Source organism: Prionailurus viverrinus, chromosome A2, assembly GCF_022837055.1.
Source record: "Prionailurus viverrinus isolate Anna chromosome A2, UM_Priviv_1.0, whole genome shotgun sequence".
Taxonomy (NCBI): domain Eukaryota; kingdom Metazoa; phylum Chordata; class Mammalia; order Carnivora; family Felidae; genus Prionailurus; species Prionailurus viverrinus.
The window spans coordinates 31,507,907-31,518,677 of NC_062562.1; the positions used below are offsets into that span (position 1 = coordinate 31,507,907).

The 10,771-nt window shown below is 50.2% G+C and overlaps 1 protein-coding gene across 4 annotated transcripts in view; it reads right to left on the reverse strand.

Moving 5' to 3' along the window:
• ADAMTS9 (ADAM metallopeptidase with thrombospondin type 1 motif 9) overlaps positions 1–6,958 on the reverse strand; it is a 162,490-nt gene extending 155,532 nt beyond the window's left edge. For all 4 annotated transcript variants that reach the window (XM_047850811.1, XM_047850812.1, XM_047850813.1 and 1 more), the window contains exons 1-3: positions 6,841–6,958; positions 5,818–6,230; positions 736–898 (exon numbers count right to left, since the gene is read on the reverse strand). In XM_047850811.1, the coding sequence (XP_047706767.1) occupies positions 736–898; positions 5,818–6,230; positions 6,841–6,955 (691 nt within the window). In that variant the 5' untranslated portion in view covers positions 6,956–6,958. The remainder of the gene's footprint in view (positions 1–735; positions 899–5,817; positions 6,231–6,840) is intronic.
• Positions 6,959–10,771: the final 3,813 nt, after the last annotated feature.

Genomic DNA, 10,771 nt, shown 5'->3' on the forward strand with positions numbered 1-10,771 from the left:
TGGCTAGAGACTGAGCAACACACACAGCATAAGTTTTTCAAGGTGCCCAGAATGACACATGTCTGACAATGGCCAGGCACATTAGCGCAAAGCCTCAAGGAAACTGTCCAGCATGGGCAGGAGTCTAGGGGTGGGCATATACGCATTTGACACAAACCCAGAAATGCAATCTACACTTCCATTTGCTTATTTCCCAAAGTCACAGAGCAATGGCGAAAACCGAAGTTGATGGGAAAAATTCCTATAAACACACAGAGGTTTTTCGGAGTTCTACTTGTGAGACTTTTTCACTTTTTCATAACCCTACATGGTTTAAAAAAAAAAAACAAAACAAAACCAAATCCCCCCATGAACAGAAAACACCAGAACACCCGGGAAACACGAGCGATGGCTGATTGAGGATATGGCCACAAGAGCCTGAAGACGTTACTAACACTTGATCCTAAAAATCAGCAACTTCAATGAGAGGCAGCTTTGCCCACAGAGAGCTTGAAGCTAGTTGAGCTTGTACCCGAACTTGGTGAGTTCCCAGCCGTGCTACCTTGGACAAGTTACTAAACCTCTTTTCAGCTTCCACACCTGTGCCATGGGGCTATACATACCTCGCTTGAAGACTGAATCCAAGACAACGTACGTGGTAGCACTTTGCATCCTGTCAAAGAGCTACGTGTTTGTAGTGTGGCCACTAACCCATCTCGCAGAGCTGGGATCTCTGCTTAAGTGAGAAGGAAATACCTGAGGTGTCACACGCCTGCCTTCCTGTTGAGGGCTCTCTGTGCAGGATGCTGTGCCTATAGATAATGTGGGGTTTGTTTTGTTCCTCTTCGTCTTCTTGTTCATCAATGGACAGCAGTGGTTCAATAAAATAATCCCCATCATGGGACCGGAATGTGCCCAGCTGCAAATGAAGAGAGGGGAGAGGCTGATTTAATATAACTCAACCAGAAGGAGGGAAAGAAAAGGAACATTGTCAAGTAGACAAGGTGCCGTTTCACCCAATCCCTTCCCCATGAGGGCTGCTTGAATGGAACTTGCTGCCGACATATTTGGAGAAGCAGTTTATTTTCAATCCGCCAGGCCAGGTCCGTACCTTCTTCATTTGACTCTATTGCAACTGCTATCCAAATCTGTTTCTAAGAAATCCTTCCCTGGTGCTCAAATTCTCATCACACTCACTTTTAAAGGAAAGAGAGCATTCTTCTTTGTGTTAAGATAGCCCAGAAACTTAGGGAAAAGTGTGAGCTTCCCAGGGAAAAGCTGACCTGTGGAGGCCTTATCATTAATTCAAATTCAGAGAGCATATACTGATCACAGGCACTCCACGTGGTGCTGCCTGTGACATTGGCACATGAGCGTCTCTGCACCCCCTCCCTGTGCAATAGGGAGTGATGCCTGGAGTCAGGATGCCTTAGGTTCCCAATGCTGCCACTCACCCATCCACCCTGGGCAAGTTCCTTAATCGCTCTGAGTTTCAGCTTCCTTGTTCATCAATTGGTGATAAAAATACATACTGTAAAGCCTTACTGTGCAGAATAAATGGGATAATGCATGGAAAGTGCTTAGCAAAAGGACCCTTTGTAAGGAACTGTAACACCTTAGTGGCTTTTTGTGTTGCTGTGTTAGCCACCAGCCGCCAGGACAGAATGTGTGTGGGGCACCTGGGTGGCTCAGTCCCTTGAGCGTCTGACTCTTGGTTTCAGCTCAGGTCATGATCTCTCGGTTCAGGAGTTCGAGCCTTGTGTGGAGCTCTGTGCTAACAGCTCAGAGTCTCGAGCCGGCTTCGAATTCTGTGTCTCCCTCTATCTCTCTCCCTGTTCCCCACTCATTCTCTCTCTCTCTCTCTCTCTCTCTCTCTCTCTCTCTCTCTCTCAAAAATAAATAAATAAACATTAAAAATATATATAAACAACTCTTGTGTTCTCTGAGCACACAGCAGGAAGCTTACTATAACACGTGAAACCTACCAGAGACAGGTCATAAAGACTAGGAAAGAACTTGGGAGCTCATGTGATCTGACACCTTTGATTAGAAAAGAGGAGATGAAGGCCCAGAGGGAGGAAGTGACTTGTCTAAAGTCCCTCTTCAGTGATACAGAAGCAGCTGAATCGTGCTTCAGGTTGAATCTTAATAGTGTCCAATGCTGAATCTAGAACTCAGGAATTTGGATTTTAGTCCAGCACCTTTTTGGAAAGAACTTTGAGAGGCGTCTGGGTGGCTCAGTCAGTTAAGTGTCCGACTCTTGATTTTGGTCCAGGTCACAGTCTCACATGATTTTCTGAGATTGAGCCCTGCCTTGGACTTTGCGCTGACAGCACGGAGCCTGCTTGGGATTCTCTCTCTCTCTCTCTCTCTCTCTCTCTCTCTCTCTCTCTCCGTCTCTCTCTGCTCCTCACCCACTTGTACCTTGTCTCTCTTAAAATAAATAAACTTTAGTAAAAAAAAATTTTTTTTGAAAGTCTTTTTAGGAACAGAGATTCAGTCTCTGGCCCATGGTTAGGAGCATGGGTCAGAAAGATAAGGTGGGAACCCCAACTCTGTCACTTAGTAGGTAGGAGACCTCGGGCAAGCCTCCAACTCTCCAAGCCTCAGTGTCCTTCCTCATCTGTAAAATTGGTTGTTTTCAGAACTGGGCTGTTATGAGGATTTGGATGGGATGAGATGATGCATACAAAAAGTACTTATTACAGTGCAAGACACATAAGAGTCCAATAAATGTCATCCTTACGAGGTCAAATTAATTTTGTTGTTGATTCAGAGAAGAATGTTTGATCAAAGAGTAGTCCTTTCTTGGTTAAAGTGACCATTTATTCAAACATAGGTACTAAGTACCTACAATATACAAGGCTCCAACAGGGGAGAGAAAGGCACCAATGTTGTCCCTGCTGCGAAGGAGGAAGGGATAGATCATGTGCACCAAGAACCACAACACAAGAGACAGCATACTCAGCATCATAAGAGAGGTACAGATAAGTGTGTGTGCAGGTGAAGAGGGAAAGAGAACAGTGGCTGAAGGACAAGGTTTCCCGGGGAAGAAGCTATGTAAGTTACTTTAAAAGAAGGGTAGGATTTGAGCATGTGATGCTGGGGGACATGACCGAGTAAACCCAGAGACCCAAAGGCAATGACATAGGACTGGGGTGGGAGAGAAACTCTGAGAAAATCTGCAAAAGAAGATTGCCCAATACCCAGAATTTGTGGAGGAAAGCCTGAGAGATGAGCCTGGCGGGTAGATGTGCAAGGCATGAGGAGGGATGCCGTAAATGGTCTCAAGTGTCAGATGATGAAATCAGTAGTTGTTCACTAAGCAATGGGGAGCTATGTAGAGTGAGTGAACAGAGGAGTAATGTGATCTTATACCTAGTCACCCTTAATCTGTTAGCGGTGTTTGGCAGGGATTAGAGAGGGAAGACTGGAGGAGGACAGACCACATGGAAATATTTCTGAGACAACAGTCCTAAATGAGCGAGGGGCAGAGAAGTGAAGGAGGTCTAGAATTAGGGTAGGGCCTGTTCAGACCAGTGAGAGACACATCTGAGATGGAATTCAGGAAAACTGATAACCGACTGGTAGGGTGTGTGTGTGTGTGTGTGTGTGTGTGTGTGTGTGCACGCGCGTGTGTGTGTGTGTGTGTGTTCCGGGTTGAGGGGAGGGGGAATAGATTGGTGTGGTTCATTCTAAAGAGTGAAAGAATTCCCGGGTGGAAATATTTCCACTAGGAACGCCATGATACTTCCGGTGTAGAAACGGTAATGGGAAGTCTTGGGAGGAAAGATAAATTCGAGAAGGGAGACAGAGGGATGAGGTTTTTGGAGCTAGGTTAATCCCTGAAAGAAACAGCCAGTGCACCTATCCTTAAGATGTGTTCTGGACCTTTCCCTCCCCAGAGAGGCAGATTGCAAATTAAATGCAATATACATGGGTTTGTCACGGTCTATACAATCATTCTAAAGTCCCGGCCGGCCCTCAGTTCCCTAAGAGAGTTACCAGTTGCTGCGAGATATCACCTAAAATTGGCAACAGAAATTAAGGTCCTGCGCAGCAAAGTATTTATACAACTGCTGGGGCCACTCCGCGGGGTGTGGAGGCGGAGAGGGAGGAGGAGTGAAGGTTGTTTACAAACTTTACGTACATACTCAGCACCATTCCTAAAGTTCTGGAATTGGTGTTTACAACCTTCGGATCTAGGGGTGTTCTGATGACCTGGGTTCCAGTGCCTGGTTTATGCCCACCCCAGCCATAACCTTCGGCAGAATGGAAGGATTCCTGCGCTTTGGCCCTAGGTCTTGGGGCGGCGATGACTCACGGCAGCACCCCCTTACCCCCCCGCGCGTCAAACTGCCGTCTCCGCCCACCCCCAAACAATCTCAACAACGAGCCGAGCCGCAGCTCCTGGCGCTTTGCTGGGGGCTGGAGGGGCTCATCGCTGTGCTCGTATCCCAGCAGGCTAAAACCTTCCCAGTCCTACTCTTCAAGCTTGCCTCGTTCCCCCACCGGACCCTTCCGTTGAGCAGTGGAGACAGATGCGACATCCCAACCGGGGACGCAGGATCCACCAACGACAGCGCTCGGCAGGGGCAGCCAAGTGGCCCGGTAAGTTATCCGTGCTCCCCTTAGAAAAGGTGATGGGGAATGTGGGTCCTCAGGGGAAGAGTAAACGCATCATGGGGGGGAGCAGTGCGCACAACGCCGTGCGCTGGGAGAGCCTGACCCGGGAAAGTTTCTGCGTCACACGCGCGTGTTAGGAACGCACATCGTTTGGAAAAGTCAAGGATCACTTTCGCTGGGGTCAGAACTTTAGAGCATGTCTTCAAATGTGCTGGGGAAGAAAGCGAATGCCTTATCGGACCAACTGGAGAGCAAGTGGGGAGGGGAGGGGAGGTCAAAAGGGGGTCGAGGCACCCTTTCGGAAACCCTGCTAAATGCGTATTTTGCAGCGCAGGGAGGTGGCCGCCTCGCGCCTTCTCGTTCTCCTTCTGTAGGGGAAACGTGCGTTGTAGGCTCCGTCTCTCGACTCTCTGGAACCCGTATGGGTGGCAGAAAACCCAAAAGAACCTAACTCTCGTCCGGGCAGCCTCTGCGGGCTCTCTCCCACTATTTCTGTTTCTTAGGGGCTACCCCGCCAGCAGGGTGCAGAGTCGGACTGCGCCACACCCCCACTCCGAGTTTTACCCTAATTCAAAGCGTCCGGGGCAGGCTCCGCCCTCTTCCCCGCCTCCGGAGTCCTTGGCCCACCCTTCCGTTCCTAGGACGGACCTGTTCCCTGTCAATCCTGTTCAGCCTCAGGGTTCCTGGCGCGTGAAAAGAGGCCCAGAGAGATCGCGGGGACTCTAGATTACGCACCGCCCTCCACGACACACAGAAGGAACTCCCCATACCCGAGGCTGGGGATCCTCAGCCCACACCCCTGACTCGAGACGCGCCAATAAGGAGTCGGGTCCTGCCTGCGCTCAGCTGCTCCGCTCCTGGGCGGCTGTGTTTGCTACAAGGAAGGGCAGGCAACTCTGGAGTTTGGAAACCGACTTCCAAGCCGCCTGCTAGCGCTGGGCAAGGAGCAGCGGAGCTCGGTTCGGACTCTAGAAAGCCCCAAAACACACGGAACCCCTGGGAGCGGATGCGTGCGCTCCTCTCCAATGTAAGCGCACGCACTGGGCTAGTCATCCAAACCGCTGGATGCAAACTAGCTTCCAGCGGGCATTTAGAGCCAGACTGGAAACTCGGCGCAGTGAGGGTCTTAGAAGAGAGAGCAGTGAAGTCTTCCAGAAACTTGTGAAGAGGCGGGAGGGGGGGGGGGGGGGAGAGGAGCGGGCACCAACTCACCATTCCTGAGCAGAGGCTGATGACCGCCGTGTGCTGGGACTTGGTAGACTTGGTATTGACATGGCCTTTGTAGAAGCAGTGCTTGAGTTCCGCTTCCTCCTCAGAATAAAACTTTGTCTGGTTCTCCCCGGGCGTCCCGAGAAGGGTGACAGTGAACAGTGGAGCGATAAATCCGGAATGGGCGGAGAGATTAAATAGAAATTGCTGGCCGAAGGCAGAGAGGCGGTAATGCTCCTGGTCGGAGGTAGAGGAGGAGGAGGAAGAGGAGGCAGAGGCCGGCCAGGGGTCAGAGGCAGCGTTAATGCTCCGGCGCCTCCTTTTGAAGTGCACGTTCGTAGAAACGGGTTCTCCGAAAGCGTTCACTCGGATGGGAGACGCGATTTCGTATTCGCTCAGGGTCTCTAATAATTTCACTGCAGGGAGAAGCAGAGACACATGAAGCAATAATTCAATTTTCCGCAAACCAATTTCCCGCAAGTTTTAGTTTAAACATGAAGGGGCTTTGTCCCGGGTTATTTTCCAGCAGTTATTTTTTTTGCCCATTTGAGCCCACGCCTTCACCCTCAGCCAGTGCACAAATATTTGCTGAGCACCTACTATGTGCCAGGAATAGCCAGGAACTGTGCTCGACGCTGAGGCTACACCATTTGGAATCAGACCGTGAACAAGTCAAAATACATGAGATACATTTCGTATTCTGACAAATAATCTGAATAAAATAAAACAAGTCAGTATCTGCTACCCCCAGTTACTAAGTAACTATAGTTTGGGCCCTGGAGGTGGGGAAGGGGAAAGATCAAACTACCAGCAAAGCGGGGTGGGGGAGACCAAGTCTACTCTACAGTGGCTCTCTCTAGAAATTGGCTGGGAATGACCTAAAGAAGGGAGAGGCGGCAAAGCCGGAGATAATTCTTTCTAGGAAAAAGAGAGAGGCCCTCCGCTGCGGGGTGCCCGCTGTCGGGCGCAGACGCTGGGGAGGTGGCGACTGGGGCGGAGGGGTCGCGATGGCCGGAGTCTCATTACCTTGCCTCGGGTGCAGCCTGTCCTTGCGCACGGCCGCCGCGGCGTCTGGGCTCCCCATCTCGGCCAGGTCCCGCACCAGGAACGTTAGCAGTGTGGCCCAGGATACAAACTGCATGGTGCTTCCCACCCCTCCCCTGTTGCTCCCACCCCCCTCCCTCCTGCCCTCCCTGGCTGCGGCGGCGACGCGAGGCAGCGGCCGCGGTGAGCCCGCGGAGCCTGGCGCCCGCCGCCAACTTTTGACTTTAGGAGTCGCTGAGGTCTCGCCGCGAGGGTCCCGTCTGCGCTCGGCTGAGCAACGCCGCCGCCTGCCGAGAGCTGAGCCGCTCGGGCCGCAGGAGGAGCCGGAGGAGCAGCAAGAGGAGGAGGACTGGGGCTCGACTGCTCGGCCGCATAATGTCCAAGGAGCGGGCAGGAGAAGGCGCGGAACGTGCGCTCCGAGGCGCGCCGGGCGCCCTTTGCTGGCGGGGATAGCGGAGCTGCTTCTTGAATGGGGGGCTGGGGGGGCGGGGGCGGGGGGGCCGCGGGTCCTCCGCCGCTCAAGTACCCCGGGTGCCCGCCTCTAAGAGGAGAGGGGAGGGGAAAGCGCAGCGAGCGGGGACCGCCTCCTTCCAGACGGAGGAGTCCCCTCCTCGGCCGGCCCGTGCGAGTCTCGCGGCCGGCCTCGGGCTGCAGAAGGCGGAGGCCGGAGGCGCCGGGAGCTCGCGGCCAGCGGCTCGCGCTCCCTGCCGCCTCGCGGGCATCAGCTTTGCTGAGACCCCCAGCCCTGGGGCCGGAGAGCACAGAAAGTTCTCTCCCTTTCCAGGCGCTCTCGGTTTCTCGACCCCTCTCCTGTCTCTGCTCCATTTCTGCCTTCAGAAGCTCTGTTTTCTCTTCCTCGCCCTTGCCTCTCTGCCGCGCCGGCTCTGTGCCCGGTTCTCCCGCGGTGCCCCAGTTTCCCCTATTTCTCCCTTCCCTTGGCTCCCTTCTGCCTCCGTGTCTTTACAACAGCCGTCTCCCTCTTCTCTCGTCCCCTCCTTGGGACTTTCTGTCCCCCATCTAGCCCATTCTTTGGGTTTCTTACAAGTGAAAGTGGCCGCGAGCAGGAGCGCCCGGCCCTCCTACAGTCTCTCACTAGGGACTAAATGTGGCATCTGAGCTCCACTCTCGGTTTAATGGCCCTAAGTCAACAGTTTCAGAGATTCTTAAGATTCAGGGGTTCTTAATCTGGCAGTTGGGGGTGTGCTTCAGATCCCCGTCCTTTCGAAAGTTTTGCAAAGCTTTCAAGCCCTTTCCGCGCCCCCCGCCCCCAATCTCTGCCCCCATCCGGAGAGGGTCCACCGTGTTTTGTAGGTCCCCGGCCCAAAAAAGGTTAAGAATTGCTCTTGGCCGCGAGAGGGGGCGGGGACTTTGGTGCCCAGACTGCTCCTAGGTTTAGAGATACAGGGGAGAGGACAGTAGGGGGTGGAGTGCCCGGGGAGAGTCCTGGACCCGCGCGGGGGACGGGGCACGGGGCGGGGAGTGGGAAGCACCAGTCTGGGGAGGGATTTCTCAATCCTTTCTCCTTCACTTTGGCCAAAGACAAGGAGGAGATGCTTACCTTTGCCTTGGGAGGCAAATTTGGCGTTAGACAAGCCAGACCCCAGGGAGGGTGTGTGTGAGCATGTGAGCGCGTGAGGGGACAAGCCGGGTGGGGGGAGAGGCAGAGGGAATTGTTTAATCCTGGGTGGTTCAGAAGTACGTGTTTCTTCACCAGCCCTCAGGAAGAAGCTAGCTAGAGTGTGCTAATTTCAAGAGAAGGAAATGGCAATTTCAGTAAAAGATACAATAAATGTATATTTGCCCATGTCCCAGAAGTGGAGATTTCTGTTGCTTGCTGGGCTGGCACTCTGGATGGGAAATACAAAGGCTACCAATACCAGGGACCGAATAGCAAAATGCTACAAGTATCCACTACTCTTGAAATATTAATGCAAATATTTCTCTTGTAGAGGGAAAAATGACTTGGTAAGACTGGAATTTCCTAAAAAAGTTGTTGACCCGAATGGACCAATGGTGCCATTCTCCAACTGTATTACCGGAATTCATAAGAAGTATAAACAGTATAAAGATGGGAAAACAGAAACACCTGTAAAATGCTCAGTTTTAAAGGATGACATTTAGATCTTTTTCTTAAACCTTCAAAATAATTTACTAAAACATAAGTCTCCTAATACACAACCTTTCTTTTCATCATGTAAGAAAATTTCTCGCAATCCCAGTGTCTGGGAGTTGCTGTAAATTTAGCAAGGAATGGAAAAAAATACCACAAAATCAAATTATTAGCTCATTCCAATGGAAAATATTCTAGAACTTTTACTTTAAAATGACGCAAAAATATAGTACTTTTACAGATACATAAATGAAAAGAAATGAAACCCATGTTCATAGTCAATTCACTTAGGGCAAAGAGCCAAGAATATACAGTGGAGAAAGGATGATCTCTTCAATACGTGATATTGGGAAAACTGGACAGCCACACACAAAAGAATGAAGGTGAATCCTTATCTTGCATTACACACAAAAATCAACACAAAGGGATTAAAGGCTTGAGTATTAAGACCTGACATCATAAATGTCCTAGAAGAAACAGGGAGTAAGCTCCTTGATGTTGGTCTTGATGATGACTTTTTGGATTTGATACCAAAAGCAAAAGCAAGAAAAGCAAAAATAAGCAAGTAAGACTCCATCAAACTAAAAAGGTTCTGTAAGCAAAGGACACCATCAACGTGAACAGGCAACCTATGTAATGGGAGAAAGTATTTGCAAATCATATATATTTGATATGGGGTTAATATCCAACAAAATATAAAGAGCTCCTACAACTCAAAAGCAAAAATTAAAAAAAAATCAATGAAAAAATGGTCAGAGTGTCTGGGGTGCCTGGGTGGCTCAGTCAGTTAAGCATCTGGCTCTTGGTTTCTGCTCAGGTCGTGATCTCATCACGATCAGGTCACGATCTCAGAAAAGGTTTGTAAGTTCGAGCCCTGAATCAGGCCCTGCACTGACAGTGTGGGGCCTGCTTGGAATTCTCTCCAACTCTCTCTGCCCCTCCCCCACTCACATGCTCTATCTCTCTCTCTCTCTCTCAAAATAAATAAATAAGCGTAAAAAAATGGTTAGAGGATCTGAAAAAACACTTTTCCAAAGAGGATACACAGATGGCCAGCAGGTACATGAAAATGTGCTCAACATCACTAATCATCAGGGAAATGCAAATCAAAACCACAATGAGGTATCACCTTACACCTGTTAAAATGGCTTTTATTAAAAAGATAAATAACAAGTTTGGGGAGGATATGGAAAAATGGGAAGCTCTGTGCACTGTTACCATGGGAGTGTAAATTGGTGTAGCCATGAAGCACCATAGGAAAGTTTAAAAATTAAAAATTAGAAACAGGGGCTCCTGGGTGGCTCAGTCACTTAAGCCTCTGACTTCAGCTCAGGTCATGATCTCACAGTTCGTGAGTCTGAGGCCTGCATCGGGCTCTCCGCTCTCAGCACAGAGCCTACTTTGGATCCTCTGTTACCCACTGTCTCTGCCCCTCTCCTGCTCTCTCTCTCTCTCTCTGAAAAATAAACATTAAAAAGTAAATAAATAAAAATAGAAGTAGGGATCGAGCAATTCCACTTCTGGGTATTCATCTGAAGGACCTGAAAACACTAACCCAAAAAGTTACCTGCACCCCCATGCTCCTTGCAGTATTACCACTAATGGCCAAGATATGGAAGCAACCTGTGTCCATTGATAGATGAATGCCTAAAGAGGCCGTGGTACACATACAAGGGAATACTGTTCAGCCATAAAAAAGAAGGAAAGCTTGTGGCAATGTGAACAGACCTTGAGGGCATTTTGCGAAGCGAGGTAAGTCGGACAAAGGAAGACAAATCCCAGACGGTCTCACTTATGGGTGGA